Source organism: Colletotrichum godetiae (assembly GCF_030913485.1).
Source record: "Colletotrichum godetiae strain CBS 193.32 chromosome Unknown BDP55scaffold_1, whole genome shotgun sequence".
Classification (NCBI taxonomy): domain Eukaryota; kingdom Fungi; phylum Ascomycota; class Sordariomycetes; order Glomerellales; family Glomerellaceae; genus Colletotrichum; species Colletotrichum godetiae.
This window is the reverse complement of record NW_026851249.1, coordinates 1,216,445-1,232,037: the sequence shown is the minus strand read 5'-3', so window position 1 is coordinate 1,232,037 and position 15,593 is coordinate 1,216,445. Positions and strand designations below refer to the sequence as shown.

The following is a 15,593-nucleotide window of genomic DNA, read 5'->3' as shown; positions in this document are numbered from 1 at the left end:
TCGCCATTCTGTTTCCCCAACCAACATCAAAAGATGCGAAGAAAAAAAAAAAAGTCCAAATGTTTCCGCCCTTCATTGCCCCAAAACTCAAATTTTCCGAGATATATCCTGTCCCTGTCTCCAGGTATGACACATGTACTGCAGCGTCATGATGGGTTGCATCTTTTGCTGACACTTTTACGAGGCTCCATCTCCTGAGATCTAGATGAATCCTACCCGGAATTCATCTGCAATACCAGTTGGGGCCCTCAGTCCAAAGTCTGGCCGCCTCGCGTCAACTCGCTCACGAGGCGGAGGAATTACTGGCGGCGGGCTCATCTGTTGAGCCTCTGCCTTTTCTTTCGGTGTCTGCGGTCTCTGGCTTCCGAATGTTGGACTTGCCAGCGGGCTCGGCAACGGCCAGTTCGCATCGTTCGAGGCCTCGGGAATCAAGCTGTTCGGCGTGGGAGGCTGCGGCGACTGCATGCGAGGTGAGACCATTGCGAAGTTTCCGTGATGGACGTCCCGATCGTCCCAGCTGGGCGGCTGATATTGCTGCGGGTTTGATGCCTTGCGCTGAAGTTCGACGGGAGGCGGAGGCTGTCGACGGTTTGCGGGTGTCACTCCGTAGTTCCGCTCGCCCTCGCCTGGGGCGACCCGTCTCGATGTCGGCGGGGGTCCAAGGTATCCCTGCGGCGGGGAAGGAAGATCATCGCGAGATCGACCGCCGGAATCTTTTCTCTCTCTGAGCTCTGGTACTTGTCGTTCACGGCTATCGTACTGGGCACGTTCCCCGTCTCTAATGGGAGAGATCATCTCTCGTGCATCCGAACCCTGACGCTGTCTAGCAGGGGGCCAATCGTCCAGAGGCCGGGCAGGGCTCCGCAACGGTCCTTCATATGGCACCTGCTGCGGTCTGGGTGGCGGCAAGCCGGCGCTCCTGGGAGGTTGCGGCAGAAGTTTCATTTCTGGCGGACGCGGTCGCCTGGCGCTCCTCGGCGGCGGGCTAACTGGTATAACAGGACTTATTGGAATGACTGGGCTCTCTCGCTCAAGTGTGCGTCCTCGTTCCGCCATACCAAAATCGAGTGCAGTAGGATCATTGTCGATATCCATGGAAAAGCTCTGCCTTCTTGGCGTGGTGATAGTGAGGGTGTCCCTCTTTGCGGCCACATTCTGGATGATTGGCCTAGGATAGAAATGGTCCTCGTCGCTGGAGCGTCCTGTAGATGCGGTTGGGGACGGAAGGGCGGCCGGCCGCGGCCTGTGAGCTTCACGAACGGCGGTGACTGCCGTCTTTGGTCTAAGATCTGTCCTCAATGGCGGGAGAGAACCATTAATCGATTGAGGAGGCGAAGGCAAGGCCTTGGTGGGCGACAACGGAGCCGGAGTCAGCTTGTCATCTTTCGACGAGTCTGACGGGTTAAGGTTGAATTCAAACTGTCCAAGAGGGCTTCGAGGTGCGTTTGCTGCGGTCGGCGTAGGAAGAGGCGATATGTTGTTTGGAGAGTGATACCCGCTTGGTGCAGCACTCGGCGCCGGGCTGAGAGCTCCGTCGCTCCTGGAGCCAGCACTATCACGAGCAAAGTGGACGTCGAGAGGGTTGACCCAAGCCTTGGCCCGGGCTGAGTTTGGTGTCCCCGGTCTGCTTCCTGATCCATTACTACATGTAATGATCGGTGAAGATGCGATGTTGCCCAGGCTGGTCACAGAACCGTTGTTCCAGCGCATATTCAAATTAGCCTCAGACCCAACAGGTCGAATACCCTTGACGCCAGGTGCACCCAGATCGACCAGAGAAGATGAGCCGCCATTCAGGTACGGCGCATTCGGATGACGAAAGTTAGCAGCGAAGCTCTTGTTCGACATGGCTGTGCCGGGGCGGGATCCGTTGATTAGAATTGGACGGTCCATATCTTGTCCGAAGAATTGGCCTTGACCAAGAGTATTTTGGTCAACCTTCTTCCATTGAGGCTTCAACTCAGCCTTCTCAGCGGGTTTCCTTTACAAAGTCAGTTCATATTCCCACGACAGAGAGCTGGAAGCGTACTTCTTCTTATCGGCCCCGAGTTTCAACCCGAAAAAAGACACCATGGTTGCGTTATGAAGAGGGTATCAAGAAACTGTGTTGGTCAGCGGGATCGGCCCATGAAGCGAGATGGAGGGGTGGTGGTGAGGGGCATACAGAACAAAAGAAGGGCATAAAACAGCTGTGAGCTATGCACAGAGAGAGCGAATGGGCCCAATCTCGGCAATGGACGTCCAGGTCAACAATCAAACGAGTTTGGCAATGCGAAATGAAGGAAGAACCAGTTCGAGGGGATTGAACAATTGGTGAAAAGTGCTTGCCACGGCTCCAATGTTGAGCACTCGGAGGCGTGGAAGGCGACCGAGTAGGAACAACGGTGTCGTGAAAAGAGAGGACGAGCGGTGGTGGTTATTGCATACGGGCCATGTCGCGTCTTTTTCCGGATGAAAGTGCTCGAGTTGTGGAGGTAGCGTTGAGTGATGGACAAGGGCGACGATCCTTATTCGCGGCCCCAAGACAGTTGATCCGTCACAAGATCAGGGGCCCAGCAGTAATAACGTCCCGAAGAGGGAGGCCAGGATGGACGAGCTGCCCAGATCAGTGGACAGGACAGAGCTCCGGTGGAGTGGGTTCTGGGTCGAGACAAGGTTGAGTGAGGGTTTGCGTTTATGAGCGGAAAAGCAACAAGTGTGGTGAGTCTCTTCTTGGCGGGATGTCTGTGATAAAGAGCGATGAGACTGATATCGATCCCTTGCAAAACAGGTCTAGAAGTAGCCACCAGCAAGGAGTCGAGAGAACGAAGAGATGGTGGAAGATCGTGAAGGGCTGAGACGAGGAAGGACGGGAAACAAAAGTCTAAGGAAACGAACTTGCGATGGGGACATGAACCGGAGCAGACCGAGCTATTGCGACGTCGCCGCTGTCGCCAGCGAGGGGTGGACCGCGACCGACTGCAGTGTGGAGATGAGAACAGGCCCTCTCCCAGGCACATTTTCCCTCTTTGGATTGGTGTTTAATGAAACGGCAGCCGGGTGAGAGAGCGACACACAACGATGCTGCACACGTCCCTCGTGCTGGGGATTGGTGGCCGTATTGGCAATTGTGTGTGCAATTTCGCACTTTTCCCCCTTTGACGTAGCTTCACATCATCGGGGGCAGGGCCTCCACGCGCGCACGTCAACAGCACGAGTGGGGGAGGTCGACCAAATGTGTTCAAGGGGGGGCAATGAAGAAGAAGAAGGGGTGACAAAATGGAATCCTTTTTGCTGCAGCTGCAAGGAGGTTGTGGGCACTGGGCACTTCATCCAGATTCGCACCCACAAACTCGCACATAGCCGGCTCGAGTTGTGACGAAGTTCGGATGAACTGCAAAGGGAGAGACGACTAAGACCCCTGGGAAAAAAAAAAAAAAAAAGGATATGACGAGCCTTGTGCGATTTCCAACCCTGGAGGCATTGGACAATGGAAGAACGCGTGATGGGCCACTTTGGAGGTCCCACGATAAGGAACATACAGTTTGATAAGACGCAATCCCCCGGAAAATACCACCCCAATTGAGTCCAGGATCAAGGGTTGTGCGAGATTCAACACCCGCAGACTCATCTCTTTTTCGAAGTTTCTACGGCTTCTCTCATTCGAAAATCTTTCGTTAGCCCACTACCGACCGCAGGTTTAATGTCTGCAGGTTCTGCATTTCTGCAGAGTTCGGCCAACTGAAAGGTACATTACTCGAGATGCTCACCGTACCTACGATTCCTGAATTGCGCGAAGCTTATGCTTGGTGTGCTAATTCGGGGGAGGGGGGTAGGTAAATACCTAGGCAGGGGGGAGGGCATTTTAGCCAGGGCCATTGCCATTCAGAAGAAACGAGATGCGATGCCAAACCAACGGTACGTAGCTCACAGAAAAAGGGGTTCCCCCTGTGTCCCTGGACTAAGAAGCTCTTTTTTAGCTTGCATGCTCTCTTTGGGCCGGCTTCTCCATCCGAGCAACGAAAGACCTTGAAACTTATTTGTTCCCCCGGCCAGGTTCATACATCACTGCCGTGTTGGTCAATTGACGAAACGAAACAAACATGGAGTCGATGGAGCCCGATGATACCCTAGAAGCCCAAATAATCCCCTGGACCACGAGGCACGATTCTCCCTAACGACGAACTCGATGCCGAGGTGGGAAGGCATATCCACGATCTATCAAGGGAAGTGACATCAGATTCTCTCCGTCACAGGTGGACCGTCGACGTCAAAACGTGTCCAAACTTCAATGAAGATCTACAGGCGAGCACGACACCTTTTGTTTTCTCGTATTGCCTGCAGAAGTCTGTGGGCATATCCAAGGGACAAGAAACCCTCCGCCGGATCGACAATCCTCCTTACGCGGGCAGCGGTCTTGCTAAGGGCGGACTCGGGAGCCGATTCATTCGTCTTTCTTGAATAGCCCCCCCACACGCACACGCATGTATGCGTCCTCTACGATACTTGGGTCACGCTAGACTCTAGAGTACGATTCTTCTTCATGCCGTCCCTTATCTTGGTGTAGCAAGACCAGAATAACACACAGGCCAGGGCCCAGATCTAGGGAGACGCATAACGCATGAAAAAGGACGACGGCGCCATCATCCACCCCCTTGGTTCCCGACCACCCATATTACTGAAGGAAACCCACCAGGCTTTAGTCGGACGACTTTGCATCCTTTTGGTCCTCACTTCGCGCCGCGCTTCAGCTGACAGTTTTGTCAATAGCGTCGCCGCCCGCGATGGCCACTGCCCCTAAAAAAGACAAGAGGACGGCCCGCGCCAGCTAAACGACGACTAATGCACTTCGCTCGGGCTTCCCATCGTCGGTTGGATAAATGGCTCTTCCAAAAGAGACCAGAAATCTCTCACTCGCTAGCAGGAGAGATCCAAACTTGACACAGTTGCGAGTCTGGACTCTCTAGCGAACGAATTCTGTGAATCTTGATATCGCCAAGTTGGCTTGCGTGGCTTGCCTCATCTCGCGGCCTCTGCCGTGCGCCACAGTGGTACACGGCAGACGATTAAAGCATGCAAAGGGGTGGCGGGAAAAGGAGGATTTGCGCGCAGAGGGTTGTCGCTGTCGCTCACATGCAATTTGGACGGTGTAGAGGATGGAGTCGGACCCGGACGACATCGTGTCTGCCGGTGAGCGGCCGATACGAGGTTCAGTTGCGTCCTTCAGGTGGGTGAGTGACACTGACAGGTCCGTCGACAGTCGACAGCGACGAACTAAACATGTGCCCAGTAAAAAAAACATGCGACCGAGCACAAGAGTCCCAGCGCCAGGTGACAATGTATTCTGACTCGGCATTGTTGAGACCGCAACGTGATGGGTGAGTGTGTGTGTCTTATGCTTGTTCATTGCCCAGTCTACCGGTCTACCTGTGTTGCCATCCAATCCATCCCATTCATGTGGCATACTTTATGATCCTGTCCCTAATCTCCCCGGTTCCGTGCCGACATTCACGTTCGTAGTATAAACGTCTGGCCTAGTCTAGACTAGGGTAATAATTGTTTACAGCCCGATGAAAAGCAAAAATTTCGGGACTCAGATCCCTTTGCAAAACAAAACTCCTAGCTAGCTAATACCGAGTGACCCCATTTACCTGAGGCTTGAAAATCAATCTAAACAAATAAACAATGCAAACAAAAACCCAGGCAGGCAATATCTCAAGGAGACGATCTGTCTCTACTAGTTTTATGCCGTCTCAACAGTCTCCCTTCCAGTTCTCCTTGATCCACTCGCCCATCTTGTACGTCAGCGTCTCGTCGGACCAGCTCAGCACGTCATTCTCGCTGTACTCGCCCCCGCTGAACTTGAGCGCGACAATGATCCACTGCAGGATGAAGTCGATGAAGACGAGGTCCACCTTCTCCGGCTCGCCCTCTTTGGGGAAGCCGATTTCTGTCTGGATGCAGTTGGGGACTTCGTAAAATGTGATGGGGGAGTGTTCCGTGTCGTCGCCGTCGGTGCCGATATCGTCTTTTGTGGTGTAGCCTCCGATGAGGTCCGGCTTCTTGGACTTGTCATCGCCGTCGTCGTTGTCGGAAAGAGGTTGTTGGTTGTCGGCGGGCATGTGGCGGAGTTCCAGGCGGCGGGGTTCGCCGGCCGTTTGTGCGTCTTCCTCTGTCTTGAGCATGACCATGTCATCCTTGGGGTACATCATCTCGGGTATATTCATGAAGCGAACGTCACTCGTGCCCGCCGTCTCGGCAAAGATCTTGCCGGCCTTGTTGAGAAGGTCGATGACGCGCTTGGCGACGGGGTAGGGCACGTCGGGAATGTACTTGAAGGTGCTCGTGAAGGGAGAGACGATGTAGGTGCTGTCCTTTGTGAAGGCGCCCTTGAAGATGTCGAAGCGGAGACCGCCCGTGTTGACGATGGCCAGGCGCGGCACGTCCTTCCTGTCGTCCTTGTGGATCACGTCCGGGAGGACTTGCGTCTCGAGCCAGGTGAAGAGACTGTCGTCGCTCGGGTAGGCGGCGCGGTTCACCCACAGGTCCTGGGGCGCGCAGCCGTACTGGTAGTCCAGATCGAGGGCCTTGCGGGCTTTGGTGATGAGCTTGCTGACGTTCTTGCCGTGCTCTGTTGGGAAGGTCGTCTCGTTGAGGCCGGTGTGGTGGTAGAGCCCTAGCAGGTTGTTGTCGATGTACTTTCTCGAGAAGGAGACTGAAGATGCAGCCTCGTCGTAGACCTCGTCGTCGGCAGCATCTGCTTTGGACTTCTTCTTGACGTTGTTGACGGACATCCACCCGATGGTCTCGCCGTACCGACCGCTGGCAATGGCATACGCCTCCCTGTCAAAGGAGAGGGCGTCGCGGACGTGGGCGTGGCCGCCGAAGAAGGCAATGGGCGCGAACCAGGCCTCCTTGCGCAGAGCAGTGAAGATGGCCTTGAACTCGGGCATGCGCAGGCCGACGTGTCCGATGACAACGAAGAGGTCGGGCTTCTCCTCGCGCAGCATCGTCTTGAACCATTCCTCTTTGACCGTGTCCTCGACCGGCTGGACGACCGTGTTGTTTGCGTTACCCGTGAAGTCGAAGATGAAGCCGAGGGCAACGACATTGAGCCCTTGATTCTTTGTCTTGAACTTGCGGTAGCGCTTGGCCTGCGGGACGCGGTCGCCCGTATTTGGGTCAATATAGTCGAGGTTACTCGCAATGTAGTTTTCTCTGTAATTCGGCACCGTAATATCGTGCTCACGCTGGGCGGCGTCGGCCTGGTAGAGCTCGTGGTTGCCTGTGCAGATGACGTCGACGGTCTGCTCCTTGAAGATGTCGTAGGTGAAGAGGCCTTTCGGGGAGGAGGCGTCATAGAGGCCGTTGCCCTCTACGCGGTCGCCCGTGTCGATGACGAGGAGGTCGACGCCTTGCTCGTCGGCCTTGCGGCGCATGTGCTCGGCAAAGGAGACGTAGTCGCCCCAGTCGGCCGAGTATTGTGGCTCGAGGAGGTGGCCGCCGAGCCAGCCGTGGACATCGGTGGTGTGGAGGAAGTTGATTTGGCCCCATGTTAGGTCGCGCATCGGGGCGGGGACCGGAGAGGCGGCGCCGGGTTGAGCGGCGGAGGCGAGGGGGAGGTAGAGGGCTGCTGCCGCAGCGGCCGCGGCCGTGAGGACGGTAGGTGGTGATGTTCGGTGTTTCGCCATGGTTGTTGGTGTTTGTATGTGTTTGCTAGGTTTGGATGATGGGAGGAAGGAGGAAGGAGGAAGGAGGAAGGAGGAAGAAGCGGAGGAGCTCGAGGAAATAGAATACCACACCCCGTTCGCTTCGCCTTCTTGCGGGGAAAGGAGAATGGAAATGCTGAGAGGCCAGGCGGGTTTGACGTGATGCGTTGGCGAGTCACGGTCACGGGTGCCTGAAGGTACGGCTACGGACAGATAGAGAGCTCCTTGAAGCTGTCTCCGATGGGTGCCCCGGACAACCTGACCCGCTACGTCAGCGACGATCCCTCAAGGTTCTTGTTAGAATACCACTCGCTTATCTGTACTGATAAGCGTGAGATCGGGGGTAGAAGACTAACAGATACGAGCAGCAAGGTGTCTGAAACTGTCACGGCGCCAAAGGGCAGAGCTGGGGGTGCGGGTCCACGTGCCCGGAACGATCCCGGGACCTGCATATGCTGGGTACGTACCTGGTTGGATGTGAGGCGTTGAGCTTGGGCCAGCACAACAGGTACCCGTCGGCTAACGTTGGGTCCATGTCCGGATGGCATTTCCTCTTTCCATACTTTATTTAGCATGCTCCGTCATATATGCGCAAAGGGTAATGTCGCTGCGTCTGGCATATGAATGAAAGTTGAGATGGACCCAAGCTTCTGTCACAGACGAGAATGACTGCTTTCGTCGGGCTGAAAGTCTGTCCACCGACATCAAGAGGGGGAGGGGCACGGCTCGCAGGAACGTTCGGGATCATCGGTCGAGGTTCAACTTTTCGAATAGTCTAGTTGGAGTAACGGAGCCGTCCACTTGCGTACTGAGGACTTAGATCTTGAGGCTTCGTGACGTCGCTATCAACATCCAAGGTTCTGAGTTGACACCATTGAAGGAAGAGGCTCAGCTTATCGTAAGCTCGCGCAGATCACTTGAGTTCCCTCGCGTATCTCAGCTACACTCAAAATCATGTACAGAAACAACGTCTCGGCATCGGTACTTGGTAACATCAGCCCCGGTTGTGGTGTTTTTCAAGTCAACGTCCTCAATAGTGATGTCTTCACAACCTCCGGAGCCTTGGCTGCAGTTCATATCCGCAACGTAGCTAGACGCGCCATCGCCTACCCAGTTCCGTATCGTCATGTCTGAAATCTTGAACGTGCTGCTTTCGCAGTCACCTTGTTGACCACTGAAACTGGTGCATTGGCCAATGAGGAAGGGCGCCTCTCGTGTTGCAGTGAGATCGAAGTCGAGGAGGGCTATCGATGCTATCAGCAGGTTCCTACGACTATTTTTTGAAAGGCCTTTGCGGTGGAGATTAGGTGACTTACTCGCATTCTTGAGATCTTGACCCGGGTCCATTAGCAAGTCTTATCTAGGTTCAAGGGACAAGATGAGAAGCTTCTCGGTTTTCACTTACATCCGACACCGCCTCCACCTCCATTCGGTGGGTAAGACACCTGATCTCCAGTCCACGTCTTCACATACGCGCCGTGCCGAGTTCCCAAACCCTTGATACGCCTCACAGTGACGTTCTCAACGCGCTCAAACTCGCCTTTGTACTGGCCAACACTTCCAAAGGCTATACCCAGGGAGTGATCCATGGTGGAATCTTCAATTAGAATGTTGGTAGAGTTGCCTTTGATGGCGATCGCGTCGTCGCCGTTTCGAATGTACATGTTACGGAACGTGATGCGGTCCGAGTCGATGGTATCTGCGCCATCCGTGTTCCTAGCAGGGTACCCATTGTTTGTAGTGCTGTTGATATAGACGCCGTCGAACAGCACGTTCTGTGAGTGCATGATTGCCATGGCCCACATCTGGCTCTGGACCATGCGGACGTTTCTGACCGTCATGTCTGAGGCTTTCCAGATTGCTAGGGCATGAGGGCGGTCAGGGTAATTGGACTGGCCCTTGACTAAGTTGTACCTGAACGGTGGATGTCAGCTCGAGTTGGACGAATCTTGTTGAGAAGCGGGATCCTGACCATGTCTGTCCGTTGCCATCCAAGGTCCCGTACCCGAAACCATCGACTGTGACATTCTTTCCGCCTAGGAACCACGCCGCAGAACCATTCTGGAAACCGGTCGGCTGTGGGTTGCTGAGCCAATAGTCGGTGTCTTTGCTCCACTGTGTGTTAGGTAGAAGTTATCAGCACCTATAGATGGCTCACGACCAGAAGGATGATGCTGTGTAATCTCACCAGCAACGTCCCATGGATCTCGATCTGGGTGTTCTCCAGGTCAGTCGTGGTCATCATCTTCTGAATGTTGTACGTCGTGTTGGAGAATATGATCCGGCGATTCTTGCGGCACTCCTTGAAGGCTGCGAGGATGGCTGGTGAATCATCGGAACCGTCATTGTTGGCTTAAACGGTGCAAGTGTAAACGGCTCTGTCTTCGAGGATCTTTTTTGGGGAAGCCAAGGTTGAGGACAAAAGGCCAAGAAGGGCGAACAGGACTACAGACCACTTGAAACCAAAATTGGGAAGCATCGCGGCAACCGACATTCAAAGTTGAATCGATGAGGAGTTGAAGATGACTCAAGCACAGGGCAGTGCTATGTGATCGGTGCAACTTATACAACTATCAAGAGACAACGATATGACGACCATCAACGAAAAGCATGCACTGTTACCTAGCATCTGCCCCAAAGGTCTCGGCATAATGATGATCGATGAGGGTGTCATTCGCTGGCAGTAACTGCAGCTTCTGCGAAGCTCAATGAAGCAGTATGACCGTATGACGATGATTTCCTCATGTAGAAACAATTCATTGAGAGAGACTAAAGACAATGAAAGGAAACCTCGTGAACAGGAAGACCGATCTCTGCAGGAACACATATCCCGCCACCTACATCGGTCTTGCATGCAACTGGTGGACTTCATCGCGGTCACTCACCGTCGGGGGATGAAAGCACGAAACCCCATGTACGGAGCACGATATTCCCAGATGTACATGTAATATCTGGGGTGGATGGGCTTCCCTTCCTCCGCACTGCTATCATCCCGTTGGCCGACCCCGCAATATGCACCCGTTTCCCGATGCAGCTTGTCCCGATTCTGCACGATAAGCGGATTACAACGCCGTATAATCATAGGTGGGCATTCGCGGAAGATATGGTTAAGTCATTTCCCGCCAAGGCAGCATCCGCCCGCCGTCGATGCCCCGGATTCCGTAATATGCACAGCTCGGGTTCCTGCAGGAACGACGACTGCCAAAGACAAGTCGTCGGGGATTCTATGATGCGGGTTTGATCACCTCCTCATGAGGTTTTACAGAGTTCCGCGATAATCGCTGTCTTCAAGCGGCTCGTCGAGCCTACTCTCGTTAGCCTGGTCAATAGTTACATGGCACGATTATGGTGGATTTCCTCAAATAACCTCATGAATCTGAGCAGATTCGTGGCTTGAGCGCTTGAAATTGACCGTTTCAGCCGCAGACTACCTAGCAGCTTGCCAGCTCGATCACAACATCACATGAATATTGATGTCGAAACGGGGCAACATTATGTTTGGCGGGGTTTCCGATGGCTAGGTTGGCTATATCCAAAGACGAAGTAACAGATACACTTTATTGACTCTATGCACAGGATATATAAAGGAAACTTTTTGTTCCATAACCACATCAACCTAATGTAACCATTATTACATGTACACACACACAACCCCCTACTATGCGGCCAGCTTAAGAGCAGGTGCCGAAGATGGGCTGGCAACCGGTGCCGCAGTGAGCCGTGGTAGTTCCGCAGAAGCCGTACTCAGAGCAGCAGGTGCTGTCGGGGCAGGTGTAGCCGTTGGAACCACCGCAGGAGCTGTCGGGGCTGACGCCGCCGGTGGCAGCGGTCTGGGTAGCAGCTGGGGCGCTGGAAGTGGCATCACCGCCAGAGGCAACGGGGCCGGCAACGCCACAGACGCCGAAGAGGGGCTGGCAGCCGGTACCGCAGTAGGCCTGGGAGGTTCCGCAGAAGCCGTACTCGGAGCAGCAAGCGCCGGCCTCGCAGACGTAGTTGTTGGAGCCGCCGCAGGCGCCGTCGGGGCCGATGACGCCGGTGGGAGTGGCGGTGCTGGTGATGGAGACGACGATCTTGGAGGCGGTGGCGGTGGGCGTGGAGGTGCGCTTGGTCTTGTACCAGTTGGCCTCGGCGTCGCCCAGGCACTCGCCGACGGTGACAGCGTTCAAGCCCTTCTCCTTGATGATGCGGAGGAATTCGGGGACGAGGTACTCGGCGGTGTTCTGGTGAACCTGAAGCGGGCGTTAGTATGTAAATGAAAATGAGATTTCTGAGTGAAATCATGTTAAACTTACCTCGTGGGCCAGAGCGATGGAGCCACCGGCATCGACACCCTTCTCGAAGATGCCCACACTGGTGAGGTTGCCGAGGGGAGCGTTGTTGGCGTAGTCGAGGGAGTCGACATCGGCGTGGATGACGTGGTACTCAAGAGCCTTGAGGATGGAGAGGGTGTTGTCGTTCCAGCTGAAGTAAGGAGGACGCATGTAAGTGGGGTACTTTCCGATAATGTTCAAGAGAGAATCCTCGAGCGTGGTCATCTCGGGGATGATGTCGGCATCGCCCAGGGTGGCGAGGTCGGGGTGGCTGTAGGTGTGCGAGCCGATCTGGTGGCCGTCGGCAACCATGCGCTTGACGACATCCTGGAAGTTGTCGATGTTGCCAAAGTTCTCGCCGTTGACGAAGAAAGTGGCCTTGGCGCCAGCCTCGGCGAGAAGGTCGAGGACGTGGTCGGTATAAGTGAATGGGCCGTCGTCAAAGGTGAGAGCAAAGTCACCCTCGACGGTGCACTTGGTGATGGCAACGCCGTAGGGGATGTTGGTGGCCGGGGCGGTGGCGCTGGCGGAGACGGATCCGGAGGCAGTGCTGGAGGTGGAGGCCGGGATAGTGTCGTTGTTGCCAGCGGGGACGGTGGTGCTGGGGACGGCGATGGGCTCGGTGGGAAGAGCAACACCGGGGATGGTGGTGAAGGAGGGAGCAGCGGTGGGAATGCTGGTGTTCTGGGGGAAGGGGATGTAGGAAGAGCCGGCGGCAGGCTTGCCCGGGTACGAGGGGACGTTGCCGGCGGGAGCAGAGGCAGCAGCGGAGGGAGCAGCTGAAGGCCATGAGCCGCCGGATCCAGGCTTGCCTCCTCCGGGGTAAGAGCCGCTGTTGGAGCCCTTGTCGGAGCCCTTGTCGGAGCCCTTGTCGGAGCCCTTGTCGGAACCAGTGTTGGAGCCAGTGTTGGAGCCAGTGTTGGAGCCAGTGTTGGAGCCAGTGTTGGAGCCAGTGTTGGAGCCAGTGTTGGAACCAGTGTTGGAGCCAGTCGAGGATCCGGTGGAAGAGCCGGTGTTGGATCCAGTGTTGGAGCCCGTGTTAGAGCCGGAACCGGAACCGGAGGAGCCAGCGGAACCAGTGTTGGAACCAGAACCAGAACCAGAAGAGCCGGAACCAGTGTTGCCTCCGTTTCCAGGGGTTGACGGGGGAGGATAAGAGCCGCCGGGGGTGGAAGGAACACCGGGGATGGTGGTGTTCACGGGGTAAGGTGGGAAGTGAGCCTTGGTGCTGCTCGGCTGAGGGACGGGGAGGTCCTCATCGCAGAAGGTCTCGTTCGAGGTCTGGCGGCGGAAGGGGGAGGCAGCCGCTCCGGCCACGAGGAGCGAGGTGGCAACGGTCTTGATATGCATGATGCGAAAGAATGACTAGTATTATATAAAAGAATGACTTTGGTAGTTAGAAACGAGTGACGGTGTCTTACAACAAGAAGACAGACAGTTGACTAGCAGTAAAGAAAGAGAGGAAAGCGGGAAACTACTCAAGTTCGACACGGCGAGCCGCCCATATATCCCATCCAACTCTGCCAAGTCTTCATGGACCCCCCTATGCGCCCATGCGGGTTGTCAGCTTCGCAGCACACGAACAACCCCATTCATGTTCATCCCGTTTTAATTGCCAAGATTCACGGCCAAGAACTCCAGTCCCAAGTTCCCAACTCCCCAAACAAGGCCGAGTCATGGTTGGGGTTCCTCGCTTGGGCGTTGCATAGCCCTGCAGGAAAAGCAAAGCAACCTTGTTAGCTCGGCTTGGCATCCGTAGAGTTGCCCAGCTGGCTGGGAAATAGAAATGGGAAAGAGGTCGAAAAGGTCGGTCGAAAAGGTCCCGTACATGAAGTGCCTGCAAGTTGCGGGAGATAAGATGAGGGACCACTGGTTGGCCCATCATCCGCGCAACGGTGTTGGAAAATATGTGCTCTCCGTCAAAGTCCGTCTCACGAGTCACCGTTAGTTTACTCCTCCGCCGCCTCCTCCTCCTCCCCCAAAGTGGCGGCCGCTGTTGGCGACGCCTGATGACGACGAGCGGACGCTCAATATGGACGATATAACAAACGGAGGTGCCAAGATACTAAATCCCAAATCAGGGCGGGTCTGGCTTTTAAGAGAAACCAAGGTGATGGCAGGTTGAGGTGTTGTCGCTTTGTCTCCGCCAGTTTGACTTTTCGAGTTGTTCTTGGTCAATCTCAAGAGCCTCGATCCAACCAATGAGATCCCGCATGACTCGGTGTAAGCCCACTTCGATATCCTTATTAACTAGCTTAATGCTACTTGGACGCGCGCATGGCCCGACTGCTCCGGCACTTCGCCGCTCTTAGCCTTCTTTCAACTTTCAAGATCACCCTTCAACCGTTCAACGGGCAGGTGGAAAACCCCCCGAAGCTGAACGAAACGGAGAAGCCCACCCTCGTTGAAGCGCGCGCGCGGAGACGGTCTCCATGCGCCATCTGTATAAGATGAAAGCTGTGGCCTCGTTCTGCCTCTCCGAAGGTTTAAACACTGGGTCTGAATCGGCGCGCCCACTTTGGGGTTTGTGATTCAGCACAATATCGAATTGTGGCTACCATCACCAATAACACCCCGATGATGTTTGATGAAGTGCGTCCTCTGCATCTCTGATGATTTCACAACCGACATTGAGCAACGTGGTAATTTGAGCAGCCCTGCGGCGTCGCATTTTCCTTTTTTGGAACATAATTTTCTGTCGCAGACATGTTGGTTCCTGTCTATTGCCTGATGTTGCTGCACGAACAACCAAAGATCTTTTCACGGGCAACGGGGCCAAGTCCGTACCAACGTAAGCCAACGCCGTCAGCCAACATCAGGCACACCGCACAAGAGAGGGGCCGCCGGAGGCTCTCAGGGAATCAGAGTCCAGACATCGCCGATGGGTGGTGAGCTTGCAAGGAACATCGGGCTGGGCGTCGCTGCGAGCTGTCAGGGGCAGGACAGGGGTTAGCTGCTTGTTTGTTGGAGCAACCTAACAGACGAGTTCATCACAAGGCAAGCCAGGGCTCCGGACAGCTCGCATTCGTAAGGTCCAGAATGCTACCATGGGCGTCATATTTCATTACCTCAGCAGCTCATTTCTTCTTCTGGATGGTGATACTTGGTGCGTTGGCGTGGCTGATAGCTCCCCTAGTGTGGCCTCTTGTCTCACAGTCTCAGACACTGAAAGGCTTACTTCAATTTCGCGTCTTCAATGCGGTTTGGTTTTCGCCGTCTTGCGGCTGATGATAGCTGAGATCTGAGTCTGCATCTACTCCATACTTGTCTGTCCTTCACTGTGAAAAGAAACTTTCGCCCAGCCGTCACTGCCCAATCGCCCCTTTATGCTATTTTTGCCTCTCCTCTCGACTCTATTAGCGTCAACTCTTCCTACATACCGTTAATCTTGGCACTCAGGATGCCACGCCATGAGACAGCGGGGCGCAAACGAGCTTGGTCAATGCACTCATAGAGAGGAAATGATCTGTGCGCTCTGTGAGTAACTCACTTTTCTATGATGAAATTGAAGGAATCCTCTCTCCAAAACCTTTCAAATGCATCAACGATCGGATTAGTGCGTTGGTTAAATCTTCAACGCGTCCATTCATTAATT

The 15,593-nt window shown here is 54.8% G+C and overlaps 4 protein-coding genes across 4 annotated transcripts; all 4 read right to left on the bottom strand.

The window, feature by feature from the left end:
- Positions 1-201: 201 nt before the first annotated feature.
- Positions 202-2,073, bottom strand: BDP55DRAFT_722446 (uncharacterized protein; the record flags this gene model as incomplete). Its single annotated transcript, XM_060578611.1, has 2 exons — positions 202-1,981; positions 2,030-2,073. 2 exons carry the CDS (start codon positions 2,071-2,073, stop codon positions 202-204), a joined length of 1,824 nt encoding a protein of 607 aa, XP_060436964.1.
- A 3,196-nt stretch (positions 2,074-5,269) lies between these two features.
- On the bottom strand, positions 5,270-7,766 carry BDP55DRAFT_640805 (calcineurin-like phosphoesterase). The gene has a single exon (XM_060573367.1). It carries the CDS (start codon positions 7,668-7,670, stop codon positions 5,733-5,735), a length of 1,938 nt encoding a protein of 645 aa, XP_060436963.1. The 5' UTR covers positions 7,671-7,766; the 3' UTR covers positions 5,270-5,732.
- Positions 7,767-8,624: 858 nt separating this feature from the next.
- On the bottom strand, positions 8,625-10,182 carry BDP55DRAFT_689084 (glycoside hydrolase family 28 protein; the record flags this gene model as incomplete). Its single annotated transcript, XM_060576700.1, has 5 exons — positions 8,625-8,932; positions 9,094-9,602; positions 9,661-9,803; positions 9,877-10,040; positions 10,152-10,182. 5 exons carry the CDS (start codon positions 10,180-10,182, stop codon positions 8,625-8,627), a joined length of 1,155 nt encoding a protein of 384 aa, XP_060436962.1.
- Positions 10,183-11,359: 1,177 nt separating this feature from the next.
- On the bottom strand, positions 11,360-13,348 carry BDP55DRAFT_538846 (uncharacterized protein; the record flags this gene model as incomplete). Its single annotated transcript, XM_060567983.1, has 3 exons — positions 11,360-11,917; positions 11,981-12,810; positions 12,973-13,348. 3 exons carry the CDS (start codon positions 13,346-13,348, stop codon positions 11,360-11,362), a joined length of 1,764 nt encoding a protein of 587 aa, XP_060436961.1.
- Between the last annotated feature and the right edge of the window lie 2,245 nt (positions 13,349-15,593).

Bases quoted from the DNA above. Each gene is read 5' to 3' on its own strand.
- BDP55DRAFT_640805 (XM_060573367.1), bottom strand. From the start codon at position 7,670: ATGGCGAAACACCGAACATCACCACCTACCGTCCTCACGGCCGCGGCC.